The 15,821-nt window shown below is 33.5% G+C and overlaps 1 protein-coding gene across 1 annotated transcript; it reads left to right on the top strand.

Annotated features, from left to right (window-relative positions):
• The first annotated feature begins 2,015 nt into the window (after positions 1–2,015).
• LOC137931769 (heat shock 70 kDa protein cognate 4) lies at positions 2,016–5,104 on the top strand. Its single transcript, XM_068775266.1, has 3 exons — positions 2,016–2,124; positions 2,496–2,706; positions 3,264–5,104. Exons 2-3 carry the CDS (start codon positions 2,496–2,498, stop codon positions 5,012–5,014), a joined length of 1,962 nt encoding a protein of 653 aa, XP_068631367.1. The 5' UTR covers positions 2,016–2,124; the 3' UTR covers positions 5,015–5,104.
• The last annotated feature ends 10,717 nt before the right edge of the window (positions 5,105–15,821 follow it).

Raw genomic sequence — 15,821 nt, 5'->3', positions numbered from 1 at the left:
GCACGCGGTCGCCGGTGTAATGTGTGGAGCATCGCGCCCGGCTGGGGCCCGGTGTGGAGTATTGTAGTGTACATTTGTCAAAGTTACATAGGTATTTATTCAACTGCAGGAATAATATCAGAAAAACCGTTGCTCGAAATCAATGATCTGTTAAAAAGACAATTATTTTGAGGCCGGACGGAACTTACAGGGTAAAATATTAAAGTTCATGTAACAGCTTCAAAACTATCTTAAATAATTTTCTTTAAGTGAAGCTCATGATCGAAGATGTTGTTGAATAGAAAAGCCAACAATGCCTGTAGTTATTTATTGCCATATGTATATAAATGCGCCGGTTTCCATGTTGATATTTATCGTACTCTTATACAGAATTTATATAATAATCATATAAGTAATAATATAAAAATTCAAGGTTTATGTGTCCACATCTGATTTCAAATAATAACTTAAAATACTTCAAGAGAAATTAAATCATAGATCTTATGTTTAACGAACACGTGGAGAGAGCACGTGCACAAAACGTGTTTATCTCGTGACAAAAAATTATTTAGAGAATAAATATAAACATATTAAAATGTATTTTATTTATGAATTAAAGCAATAAAAATACTATCATATACTTGTTATATTTATTGCCAAATGATTAAACAAGAAGTAGTATGAATCATTCATTTACTTGCCAATGTCTGTTGCCGTTATCCTAAAGGGACGCTTTCCTACATATCCATGTGCTGTTAGCGACATTAATTTTGTTTCAAAATATTTTTTTTCTTACAAATAATGTGGTAATATTGAATATCAATCCTTCATATCATAGTTTTAATCCTTACCAGACATTATGAGAATTTTTTTACGTCCCTAGGTTATCAAGTCGTCAGTGTTGACACCATTAAAATATTTGCAAAGTTATAGGGATAACTTTGTATATATTTTGGATGACTTCAGAATTGACAAAATAATAATCAATACTGAGTATCCGTAATAAATATGTATTTCATTAAGGCTTAATCATATTGTTTATGATACTATGAAGACCATACACGCCCTCACATTTGGATTTATTTTTATTAAACTTCTTTCCGTTCTATATAAATCTAATTTAACAATAACGAATTAAAAAACTACAAGGATGTTAAATGTGTTGAGTTTTCTAAGATTATATTGTAAATTTGGTGTAACAATTTTTTTTATTAAACAGTAATCATGATAAATATTTAATTTAAGTAGGTTTATATTAATTTTTATACAATTACACAGTTTTCACGAAAGTAATAAAACACTCCATGATTATTTTTACCGTATACTTGTGAAATTATTAGTAATGTAAATCTTTCATATTAAAGACAAAATGTTACATCTCATGAGAAGCACAATATGAAAATTTCACATTCTTATCAAATTAGCTCATTATTTACGCAGCATGAAAATGATGAGTAATGTTCGAAATCATAAGTTCAGCTTATCTAGTTGTTTGGTCCAATACGACATTTTGAAATTATTGTTTATCTTCGTTGTCACGCCTCTCACTTTAAGGATATTTTTGTCTATTGAAAAGATATATTTGAAAGCACTATATGATGACCCGTAATCCAAAAAAAGTTAAATTTGTGCAACATATCCTTTTTAAAGATTTGAGATTATTTTTGAAACAAAAACTTTGTAACTTTTTGCTTATATTGCTCATTTGCGCATATAGCTATATTGGTTTGTTAATGCTATTTAATTGTACAAGTTAAGTACATTTTAATACGTAATTAGTAGAATAATATATTTAAATATTAAATATGTATAATACCTTCTTTGTCTAAGCAGTTAGGACCTTGCTTCGGAAAAATCGATATCACACACGCGCAACACTGCATACACATAGTACTGCAGTACGCACTACGGGGGAGATTCCGACCAATCGCGGTGAAGAGCGTCAGCGGCGCTACGTTCTTATTGGTGGAGCGGCGGGAACATTCCAGAATACTCTCGTGACGTCGGGCGGTTACGTGCGCGAATAAAACCGTGTGGAGGGTTGGTGTCGCTTCAGTTTATTTCGTGACACGAAACCGTCAATCGCGCACCTTTGCTGAGTGAACTACTAGATAAGTCTACAAGAGGATTAGCTGAATTATTAAAGTGAGTAACTTTTCTATTGCAAATCTTCCTGATTTACCAGTTCTTTTCTAAATATTTACAAAAATTTATTGATCGGAACTCGTGGTGATTACCTCGTTATGGTATCATGGAAAAGTTCCTTGAACTTCCGTAGCATTATCGATTAGTCATCTTCCTATAATTCAGATTAATATTTCTATCGAATAGAGTTCGATTTCATTTCTAAATTTATTGATGCAACACGTGGTAACAAATACCCTTCTATGTTTGAATAATTCCAGAATGTTCTGATCGATTTTTTCCATGGCCGACACGGCGTGTTCCCGCGATTTTACACCGCGCGTCTATCCGCCATATTTGAATTTCTAACCTTGAGTATTTTTTTTTTGCAGATGGCAGCCACTAAAGCACCAGCGGTTGGTATTGATTTGGGTACAACGTACTCGTGCGTGGGTGTATTCCAGCACGGTAAGGTGGAGATCATCGCAAACGACCAGGGCAACAGGACCACGCCCTCGTATGTCGCTTTCACAGACACTGAGCGTCTCATCGGAGATGCCGCCAAGAACCAGGTGGCGATGAACCCCAACAACACAATTTTCGGTTAGTACACGCGACTTAATACGAGTCCATTTTGTACGGTTTAACCCACGTGGTTATTTCCCGGTCGGCATTGTATTGTATTTGCATAACCTTACACGTAGCCGCCGTATTGAGGTTCGTCTTGAACGTAATTTTTTTCGCCTGACCTTGTTACAAGCTATAATCATTCTAGCAGTTATTCTTGAAGTGCTATTTTATAAACAATAACATTGTTTTATCTTCATTGCGAATGAATGTATTGAGCATTAATTACCGTTACGTAACTAGATTTTTTTTTATATTATAGATCTTTTATGAAGCCTTTTAACGCAACATGCGTTTAGTGCAAATGAAGTTGAAAAAACTTCCGTAATCACCCGGTTCTAATATAATGTTTCTCATTGTCTTTGTTATTAGCATTGTAATACTGAAGGTATTTCTAAATGATGATATCCCAATATACTAGACTAGAGTCTCTGAACATATTGAATGATAAATATAATCTGAGTATATTTCGTTTATTAATAATATAGTAAACGCTGGGATTTGTGTACAATGGCGGCATTTGCTTGTTACAGATGCTAAGCGACTCATTGGCCGCAAATTCGAAGATGCCACAGTACAAGCCGATATGAAACACTGGCCTTTCGAGGTTGTCAGTGATGGTGGTAAGCCAAAGATTAAGGTAGCATACAAAGGAGAAGACAAGACCTTCTTCCCTGAAGAAGTAAGCTCCATGGTGCTTACGAAGATGAAGGAAACAGCCGAGGCATACCTCGGCAAAACGGTGCAGAATGCAGTAATCACGGTTCCAGCGTACTTCAACGACTCTCAGAGGCAGGCCACTAAAGATGCGGGTACCATCTCTGGCCTCAACGTTCTCCGTATTATTAACGAACCCACTGCTGCTGCGATTGCGTACGGTCTTGACAAAAAGGGAGGTGGAGAACGTAATGTACTTATTTTCGACCTCGGCGGCGGTACCTTCGATGTGTCCATCTTGACCATTGAGGATGGTATCTTCGAAGTCAAGTCCACCGCCGGTGACACTCACTTGGGAGGCGAGGACTTCGACAACCGCATGGTTAACCACTTTGTACAGGAGTTCAAGAGGAAATACAAGAAAGACCTTACCACCCAGAAGAGGGCGCTCCGTAGGCTGCGCACTGCTTGCGAGAGGGCGAAGAGGACTCTGTCTTCATCAACCCAAGCTAGCATCGAAATCGACTCTCTGTTCGAGGGTATCGATTTCTACACATCCATCACTCGTGCGCGGTTCGAGGAGCTGAACGCCGACCTCTTCCGGTCCACCATGGAGCCCGTAGAGAAGTCTCTCCGTGACGCCAAAATGGACAAGTCCCAGATCCACGACATCGTACTCGTCGGCGGATCTACTCGCATTCCTAAAGTACAGAAGCTCCTTCAGGACTTCTTCAATGGAAAGGAGCTGAACAAATCCATCAACCCCGACGAGGCCGTTGCTTACGGTGCAGCTGTACAGGCCGCCATCTTGCACGGTGACAAGTCCGAGGAGGTGCAGGACTTGCTGCTTCTCGACGTGACGCCGTTGTCGCTCGGTATCGAGACTGCTGGCGGAGTCATGACCACGCTCATCAAGCGTAACACCACCATCCCCACGAAGCAGACCCAGACCTTCACCACCTACTCTGACAACCAGCCCGGTGTACTCATTCAAGTATTCGAGGGCGAGCGTGCCATGACCAAGGACAACAACCTTCTTGGAAAGTTCGAACTCACCGGCATCCCGCCCGCGCCCCGCGGCGTCCCACAAATCGAGGTCACCTTCGACATCGACGCCAACGGTATCCTCAACGTCTCTGCCGTTGAGAAGTCTACCAACAAGGAGAATAAGATCACCATCACTAACGACAAGGGACGTCTCTCCAAGGAAGAGATTGAGCGCATGGTCAATGAAGCCGAGAGGTACAGGAATGAGGACGAAAAACAGAAGGAGACTATCCAGGCCAAGAACTCGCTGGAGTCTTACTGCTTCAACATGAAGTCCACCATGGAGGAGGAGAAGCTCAAGGACAAGATCTCGGAGTCTGACAAGCAGACGATCTTGGACAAGTGCAACGACACCATCAAGTGGCTGGATTCCAACCAGTTGGCTGATAAGGAGGAGTATGAGCACAAGCAGAAGGAATTGGAGGGTATCTGCAACCCCATCATCACGAAGTTGTACCAGAGCGCTGGAGGTGCTCCAGGAGGAATGCCGGGCGGTATGCCAGGCTTCCCCGGCGGTGCTCCTGGCGCCGGCGCGGCCCCCGGAGGCGGTGCCGGACCCACCATCGAAGAGGTTGATTAAACATTCCATCCTTATCGGAACCATCTTCTCATTTGCATCGCAGTGTTGAAGCTTAACAAATAATTCAAATAAATAAATGAATGTAATAAATTTGCAATTTTATTTACATCATCCACAGTTTAAGGTTTTTATTTTTCACATATAACTAAATGCACATTAAATTGCCAGTGTATTAAACCTCAAAGAATTGTCTTATCAAATATTTAAAGATTACATGAACAAGTTACTCGAGTAAAATAATCACGGAAAGTATATATTCTTTGTTTATTCAAAACAAAAATCGTGATTATATAGTATGGGTAAAGTTGGTAGGTATTTATTATCTAGGGTAGGGTAGACTAACATCAATTATATTTCATTTATATACGAAAGTGCCGTAAGACTGGATCTGCAGACAAGTTTATGATTATATTATTAAATTATACGTATAATTAAAAACATTGATTCACAATATTTATTAACAACTTAAAATATAGTAACAATATCTTACTACGTGATTAATTAAAATTAAGTTAAGCAGTGTTCTTGAATAATTAAAGTAAAATACATTTAGCGAAGTAAGTTTTTGGATCTTTATGTGAGAACCCAGAAATTGTAGAAAAACCAAGATATTGTACTAACCAAAAAAAGCGGAAGCTCTATATAAAATGCTTGTCAATAATTAAAAACTATTGTTACAATATCGAAAAAAATATTTCAGAAACATTGCGCTAGTTAGGTTCTTGATAAATTGAAAAACTTGAGTCATAACCTATGTCGGCTCATTCATTTAGAGTTGGCGTAAACCGCCATATTGTTTAATGATCTTATTGATGAAAACGTTTTGGTTATGAAATATTAGTGATTTGTGTCAAAAGGAGAGAATTTCTTTCATTAATTTTGACTTATTCAAATCTCTTAATTTTTCTTGTAGTTTTTATTTACTTGTAGTTTTAATTATTTACCTTTCGATGCTCTTTTTATTTAAATATATGTACGTTCTGTCTACATGTTATAAAATTGTTAGTAACATTTTTTTTTTCCTAAAAGGTAATTGAAACCCTTAACGTTTAACTAAAATAAGACCTATTAAGTCCATGATTCAAAATGTTTTATTCCAATAATGTTTAATAATAAATTATGTAATGTCTTTTTTTAAATGTAATTATTAAAGACAAAACTATTTATTTTTTTAATTAAAAAAAATGCAGTACTTGTAAGAATAGTTATAATGAACATTTTGTAATAGTTATGAATTATATTACCCTCGGAATACTGAGAGCTCTAGAAACCGATGTCAAGTTCGTGAATTTTAACAACGCAAACTTTAAAAGCTTGAATGTATGTCGTCCGTGTTAAATTGACAATTTTTCTTATATATTTGATAAAACTCACAATAACTAAATTACATTGACACAACAATAATTTTTTAATTGAATAAGTTATTACGAGATACAACGATGGGCTGAATAGGGAAAAGTTCTGGGAATTGTAAAATAAAATATTACAGTGTATTTAAATAAATGGTGCCTATGTATGATAATAATAATTCATTTCCAGTAGATTTAGAGTACTCTTCTCCCTCGATATTATAACATGACCAACATATTCCAGGATTTCCATGTTTAAAATTCTAAAACGTTTTATAGGCTATTTAACCTAAAATAGCTATGAAGATATAGAACACGTGAAAGAAAAAAATGAAGGCGTAAAAGACATTGTTAAGGAAGGTAGTAGTATGTGAATAAAAAAAAAACTCATTTACCCGAAATATGATGTCCTCAAAAACAGGCGCTATTAAAAATAAAAACCTAAAGTAGCTGTAACACGAGGCTAGAACAATTTATAAACATTTCTTAGGAATTTTTTTTGGTCTTTAACCATTATCATTGTTGGTTGCTCATTTAACCGCAACCGATTTAAAACATTTGCATTTTGTTTTTTAATTAGCATTATTTGACTGTAAACGAGCGTTTCATTCACCACTTTAAAGGTTTTACACCTATAAACAACCCGTATACTGTACTGTTTCATTGGCAAAGCAAATTAATTAATAATATATGCCTCAAACTTCTATAAACGTAGTTTGTATACTTTTATATAAAAACGCATACAGTACACGGCGATAAATATTGATTATACATCAACCATTGGAAAGAGACAATCGGTTAATTTCGGCTTCGTAGAACGTTATCTCTGTCGCATGAAATACAAACAGTCTGGTATCAATTATGTGTATTTTATACAAAGAATTAAAATAATTATCAAAAGAAGCATGAATGATACTTGTTTTATTAACTTCTAATAATACTGTAAGTCATTTTTGTTTTTTTTTTACTCCATAATGAAATGCTTGTGTCACTTTAGTTGCAATTGACAGATGACAAGTGACTTCCCGCTTGATGCGGGCGGCCATTTTGTCCAAATAGGGTTATTTCCTTCCGAGCTAAATACGACATCGGCGCCAATTCCAGATTGCATTACTACCATAATTAGTCCGTTAAATAGTCCGCATTACTTATAAGGAAGGGTACAAAATGCCGTGTCGATGCGTCTGAGGTCAGACCGAGGACTTTGCGATTGGAATTATTGATGTTTTCTTCGTGAAATTGCCTTAACGAAATGAAGATTTATTAACTATACACGTATATAGATATTTATTTACATGTCGTTGTTAAACTAAGTGTAAATCAAAAAGGATAAGTAAGCACTAAGGTAAAGAAATATATTAAATTAAATTGTAAATTAAAATATTGCAATAAGTAGAATAAAACATAAAAACTGTGATAAATACATATATGTAAATAGAATGTAAAGCTGTATATAACTGAGATCTAATTAAAATCGTAAATGTATATATGGTGAATAGAACGGAAGAGAAAGATCGAGAAAATTGTGGAATAAAAGAAGTAGAAAGATGAAAAAAAAGAGCGTGAAAAATCAATAAATGAAACTAACTATCCTGTCTTTCCCAAAGATAGAACGAGAGGACTCCTCTAGCGGGGGCCATAGTAAAAACGAAAAGGGACAAAGCACTCGGGCTGCGTTTAGAAATCAGTTTTGAAAGTACCTAGGAGAATCGAACTTTAGCTCGATCAGTTGTTATTTTGCTTAATCCTACTCTATGCTTACGGGACAGAAGTACATTTATTGCATTACCACGATGATAAATTTTGCACATCGATCTTTAGAAAGAGACAATCGGGTAATTTCGGCTTCGTAGAGCATTATCTCTGTCCCACGCTACCTATGTGACGTTCTGTCAGTCGTTGTATTTCGTGCGACAGAGATAACGTTCTATGAAGCCGAAGTTAGCCGATTGTCTCTTTCCAAAGGTCGATTTGCAATATCGCCGGGTACTGTATATTATTTATATTAAAATGAAGGGTAGACGTTTATTATACTTTCTCAACTATCTTAACATTTCAAAACGCTTTTTTTTTTTTCAAGAAACGAGAGAACTACTCCTACGTTATTTTTATTATTTCGTTGCATGTTTAACCAACAAGCGCATAGTACTTTGTCAGGTTCCTTATCGCTACTGATAAAACTTTTTTGTGTCGTAGACCCCTTGCCATGTTTTTCCGTGTTGGGTAGTACCTGATATTGTTGGGTAGTACCTGATATTGATTTCCTGTAAATTTCTAACTGTAGTGAAGTTTAGTGTTAAAAACTTAAAGTAAAAACACATGTTAATTTATTAATTGAATTTAAATTAAAACTACTCAAAATAAAATTTTGTATCTGTTATGTAAAATACACGTAACATTAAATAAACAATTTTTTTACTTCATAGGTATTTTTATAAATAATGTAAATGTTTTGTTATTATAAGATAGTATGATGTAAGTAAATAGGTACTATCAGTGTATGTGTTGAGATCCACTATCGTGGACCCCCATTTTCATTTCATGGACCCCCAAATTTTTTCGCTGACGTAGACCCCTTGCAGGTTGTCATAGACCCCTAGGGGTCGATATAGACCACTTTGGAATCACTGGTTTAAAATACTTATATTGCTCGCTGAGTGTTGCAAGTGATCAAATTAAAGCTACCATAATGAAAATTTTAATTAAGAATATGGTAAAGCAAAAATTAAAAATAAAACTTTCATTGCGTAGTTATGTTAAGATTTATGTCATTTTGTGTTATTTTATATAAATATTTCTTTAGGCGTGAGTAGTGTAATGTCTTTGGGGTTATGTCTTACAGTGGGCATCCCTGGGCTGGTATGATGACGGTGATAATGATGAAATATTTTAATGCTATCTATTAGCTTATTTAACTGGAATTATAGTTCACAACAAAACATTTAGCATCGCTTATAGCGTTGTGGGTTCATAAATATGAATTTATACATATATGAATTTAAATATACGATTAATATACATATAATATATATGTATTTTAAACAGTGAATACGACATTTATAACATTTTATTTAATGTTTAGAAATAACTGAAATCTATTCTAAAATTCATTATTTAATACTCGTATGGAATTCGAATCTAACTGAATATGTGATAAAAAGTATATAATATTTTAACTATCGAAATATAAAACTAAGAATCATCTCACACTGTAAATTGTGGTTAAAAATAGCAGAACCAAAAATAAAAGATCGCGTGGGTTGTTATTAATTTGTGCGGAGTGTGCACACGGCCGTAGACGCTTCTGGTGTGGACGGCCGCAAAGGTATGTCCGCTATTAGTGTCTATCATCTAAAAACATTTAACTTTGAAAACAGAGTTCACAGAGTACAATTATATTAAAAATAAATTAGAGGTACAATCATACATATGTCACTGATTAGTTTTAGGTGTAAAAACTTTAATAGTTACACTGGAATAATGTTACCAATGAAAGAATTTTCCAGAAGCTTTTAATAATCTGTGTCCCTTTAAATTTTAAGAAAAAATTTCCGTATGAGTAACGTATATACAGGATGATTGGTTATTGATGTAATAGCTTTAAAGGGGTGAATATATAGCTAATATGCAAGCAAAAATCTTAAAAACATTTTAAAATATTTCCAATAAGCTCATATAAGGCGATCACTTTGAAATATGTTACATTTTTTTTTCCTAAAACTCTTCTCTCTTCTTTGACTCATAGTACTTGGTTTTATATCACATTTTGTGTATCACAATTTTTTTTAAATCAATACCGCTGGCAGATCTACATAAATAAATATATTATACGTAGCGTAGGTTTGTATTTAATCTGTGGATCGAGAACAATAGGAATGAGAATGCTTTGCCGAAACTATGGACACGCTTCCGAGATTCGAAATTTAAAATAGATTTCCGGAAACACGAAGTTATTAAGGTGACCGTTATTCTTATTTATATATAGATCGGCATAAGAATGAGTTCGTTAATTTCTTTCACATTTTCTTATTTTAACCTATTTATTTTAATATTTGTGTTTTGTTTATAAATAGAATTTTTCCTTATATCAGTTAATGTCAGTTGGTAAATCACCTAGAGACAGATGATGATATAACAAAAATTACTTCATGTATTCCGACATTTGGCGCTGAGTGTACACTGATTGATTTGTTGAATTTTAAAACTCATATCTGGAAGTGATTACGCAAAATCTATATGAAATATTGACTGAAAAAAACAATAGGTTATACCAGCCTGTAATAGAAGAAAGGTATCGTAAAAAGAATGACTAATAGAGAGAAATTGAAGTAGCTGTGACAAACCTCATTGTTTTTTTTTAAACATACGACGATGGTGAATGGACAGTTTTTCGGCCAGGGTCAATTTTTTATTTGACTTGCTTCTGCCAAAATGGAATTTTTTTTCACGGGTGCGAGGGGGCAAAGCTCTTTGCCTAACACCTCTTTTAAGGTAGCAAAGATCAAGGCATCTCTAAGAAGCCTTGGATCGCTTTGGTGAACACCCTATGAAGTGACAAAGCTCAAGGAACGCGGGGATTTCGACTTGGACCGTCACTTGTTGATAATACTCGTTTAGCATTCCGACTCAAGGGTGCACGAGAGGTCCAAATCTTGGTCGGTATCTATTACTTCATTACCACTTTGGAAAGTGTTAGCGTTGAAAGAAGAAGTGTCGGATGGAACTTCAGCAACGCTTATATCTAGAATGATCGAGGATTGGTGACCCCTTTGGTGGAAGGTAGCTATGGAATGTTTTGCATGATCTCTGTCTTAACATCGTCGTGTCATTCAGAGTCAATGGCAGGTCTTGGCTTTAATTCTTATAGAGTGTGATTGGTTTTAGATGAACAAGCTTTAAAAGAGTGAATGTATCAACTATACATTCACAACTGTAAATCTTTTGCTGTCAATAATTAATGTTTTGTACACCATATTCAAAAATCTAACCTAACTGAAAATAATAAAATAATATAAATATAATATAATATAAATAGCGTATGCAAAATTAGAGTTATTGTTAACCTATCATATTTCAATAGAGTTTGAGTGATCACTTGATAAAGGATGATTAAAAAAGGTTTTTTTTTTTACTGACAAATGCGCTTGATATTTATACCCAAATACCCTGTATATCTATTAAAGATAAGACCAAAAACGCAACATCCTGTTGTGTACGAAGATAAATGCGGTGGAACCCGATATTTGTTAGCGAACGTAAAGTAACATTAGATTGAATTACGATACGTTTTGTAGTGTTCACGCTCCGTGTTACTGGCCACTATGGCCCCAATACTTTTATGTTAAGTAATTCTTGGACGTCCGAATTCAAATATCGAACGCCGATTTGAATTCGGACGCCATTAGTGATGTCGCTGCTGTCGCGCTAGGGTCTTGTAAATAATCTTTGTACATGTGTGAATACATTCTTCGATCACACTAGGTTATTATCTTCCTTAGCAATTTGCTCGAGTGAACACACCTCCACCCGCTAATTGCTTATAGTTTTAAATATGGCGTGCCTTAAGACCTGTCTTCGAATTAAAGTTGTTTGTCATTTATGAGAATAAACTCTTCCAACTGCGAATATTGATTAAAATAATGATATTACTATGATTATTATCTTATTTGTAGGAAATAAGACGTCCACCGCTTAATACAGGTCTTGTGATTTCTAATATGACCAGTTGAAAGCGGCATCAAGCATCTTCCGATGATCTTAACAAGATCGTCTGTTCATCATGAAGGTGGACGTCTTTCGATGCGCTTGCCACTCCAAGGTTTCTACTCCACAAACTTAAGCCGCATTAAAATAGGGTCGGGTAAACAATTTAAACAAAAATAAAAACATAGAATAGCAATAAAAGTAACTATACAAGGTAATAAAATAAAAATATTGAAAAAAAGAAACAGCAAAGAACTATAAATTGTAATAAATATACACCTGTGATAAAAATAAATAACTTAAGCTTTAATAAAATAAGAATAGACTGTGATACATTGATACAGATAGATCTAGACTGTGATAATTGGAGAGGGGATGAAAGGCGATGCAAAGAAGGAAATTTAGAATGAATGAAAATGTCAGATTTTGTGATATATGTTAGAAGAGTGAATGAACGATATTTGAAGATTGACTCGTATGTTTCGGCATGAGATCCGATTTGGAAATGGAATAAGGAGTCAAAGCAGACTGTCAAACTTTATAGCAATATGAAAAAAATATAACAAATTAGGTAATAAAATTAAATAAAAATTAAGGTTATAAAATTTCTGTGATATAGAAACAAAACATAGTCAAATATTAGGATCATAGATGAATGATTTTAAAGAATTGTAAAAGAAAATGTAATATTGTAGGAAATTTAGCGAAAGATGGAAAGCGACGCGTAGGAGGTATGTAAATAAAAGTAATAAGAGTGAAAGTAAATATGAAGGAAGATGATAGAATGCCAGATATTGTGACTGACGAAAGAAGAAAAATAAATAAAAGTATACTGAAAAACTTAGTAAAATCAATGTATCTCTCCTAATGATCTATAATAAGAGAACAAGAGGTCCCCAAAAACAGAGACCATAGAAAAAATCCTTAAACAAAAGGCGTCAGACACTGCCATTTCAACTTGTCAAACTGCAGGCCATGTTGGACAGTTTCTTGCGTTAGTATACCGCATCTAATATATAATTGTACACATAGTAGCGACTAATATATAATTGAGTAATCTGAATTGTATTGTTAATATATATAAATTTTAGCTGTATTTATCCATAAGAGAAAATTGTATGTTAATTGTATAATAATTATGAAACGCTGTCGTGCCTCGCAGCTGGGAGAAGAAAGATCCGTATCAAATAGCGGCAACCCTCTCCCAACTGTCTGCGTTTAGTTTAAGCGAAAAATAAATATTGTAAAAAAACCACTAGCGATACAAATTAGAATTAATAAAAAAAAATATATACCGCATCTAAATATAATGAATTAGAAAATAAATATCACCTTGATACAAAGTCATTATTTACATTTACATAAGAAACAAATGCCAAGACGGATTTGGCGACAGTTATTTTCGTGAGGAAGGAATTTCCGTGAGTTTAAAACGCCAGTCTCACGGACGTATCCGTAGTCCGGCGCCAAAGTAATTCTTATCTAATCTTATCTGTTCCACTGCCAAAAGAAAGTTTCAGTCTGTCTTTGTTGATCCTAGATGTTCTGCGTCTTACCCCTAAGTTACAATCGTGACATATTGGCAAAATATGTAATAAGTAGAAACAAAACATAGATAGGCAATAAAACATTTTAGATCGGAATAAAATAAAGTTATTGAAAATAAAATAGCATAAAACATATACTGAATAAGAATAAAGTAAATCAAAATATAAAACCTGTTATAATTTATAAATATAAATAGATATATCTGCAGTGTTTGAGGATGGATGAAAGGAATGGAATAGTTGAGAAAGACAGACAGATCTGTGAAATGAAAGAACGGAGAAAAGGATAATGTGAAGAATGAAAATAAAAATGTAATGTGAAAAAATTAATAAAAAATAAAAATCCCTGTTCCCACTTATGTGGACATCACGTTCCACCCCTATTTATATAGGGGTGGAACGTGATGTCCCCAATAGCGGAGGCCACAAAAAAAAAAGAAAAAAATCATAACACAAATTAATTAATTTTTTAGCACAACTTGAAACCATCGTAAGGAAAAATCGTACGAAAAGAATTATTAAAGTTAATTGATATTTGTTTAAATAACAGTGTTTTATTTGCCAACAAGTCAAAATATCCCGCAGTTTTTTGCGTTCTTACAAAAATTGCTTAGCAGACAGACGATTGATATTTACTGTCTTAATTCATAAAACAAGTTCAAACAAGTAAAAACTTCGATAACTCCATCACATTCTTAGTTCGAGCTCAATGTTTAGTCTTTTTTAGAGAATAGTTTCAACTGTCTAAAGTATTGTTAATATATAGGTGATTCCAAATAAGCATAATAGCTTTAAACGCGTGAATGTATTGCTAATTTGTCAGCAAAAGCTTTAAATCTTTTACACCTATTTCCAATCATCCTGTATAAAATGACCACTCATAAGTACGTTGTATTAATTATTTTTTTCCAATTGTAATGCAACTAGATTTTAACTCCAGGCAGTACAGTCTGCAGGGACCAATTGTAAACAATAATTCATTTTAGTGTTTCCAAATTTTTCTTATTATATTATAATTACGTATTTATTATAGCTTAAACCATTGATTTTGGATCAGTTATACATTACCATAATTATCAACAAATGAGTCATACATTCACTTTAGATAAATCTTTTACAGCTAAACTAATCGCCCTAAATATAAGACATTGGCAAGACAGTGTGCAGAAGAGATGATCGTATTTCTATGTCCATCATCAAAGTGGAGACGCCATCTTGTTAAAGCTGTTGGAATGTGTCAACAGTTACAATAAATAGCTGGAATATTAAAATAGTCAATCTTTAAGGTCACTGTCAGAATTAAAAACATAACCAAACTTAACCTAAAAATCTTGTCATTTGCACATTACATTAATATTTCCTCAAAGGAGTTTATAAAAAAAAACTTTTGAATTATAATCAATCACGTTTATTTTCAGAAGCCACGATGAGAACAGGTACCAATTTCTTAAATAACCTAAAATAATTATCACGAATAACATAAAATATATTACAACGCATCTTATAAACGCTTAACAAATCAACAGAACACTTTCCGTAATCTACGCCTCTCTCATTAATTTACAATAAGCCGTACACACACAGATACTTCCCTTATCAATCATGTTTTGTTCACGTATCACATATTTTTTTTCAAGATTCAAAGACACAGTTTGATGTCAACAGTTATTTTTAAAACAAGTAATATAAATATCATTTTTATATTAATATCTGTTAAAGAAAAACTAATAATTATTTTAATTTTAGTTTGAAATAAAATTTTAATGTTTTTAAAAATTAAAAATTATTTTTCCTTGTTAAATTATTATTTGTTGTACAAAGATAAAATAATTGTGAAATAGAAATTGATTATCTTTGTCAAGTTAACAGTTCGGACAAAAATTTGTGCGATTTTCACATATTTTCAACCTCGAGTGGTTGAAAACTTTTATTCTTTAAGTTTTGTTTTTTTTTTTTAATTTATTTAATATATTTTTTGTAGATATTACGCCATATGAACTTGATACAGATTAGATATTAATACCTTATTTTTTATCATTAGTACATGCAAAATGTGTTGTATTAAATAATCTTGTAAATTTGACAAGAGAAGTATTCGCATTACATTTTCGGCAAACTAACAACTTTATAATAAGTAAATAAATATAATTTTTTCTATAATTAAACAATTTAACAAATCTTTATTACGTAGCATATTTTATATTTATC

Source organism: Battus philenor, unplaced genomic scaffold, assembly GCF_028537555.1.
Source record: "Battus philenor isolate CCGP_79_NKW_IND1 unplaced genomic scaffold, ilBatPhil1.0.hap1 SCAF_8, whole genome shotgun sequence".
Lineage (NCBI taxonomy): Eukaryota > Metazoa > Arthropoda > Insecta > Lepidoptera > Papilionidae > Battus > Battus philenor.
This window is presented reverse-complemented; position numbering and strand designations above follow the sequence as displayed.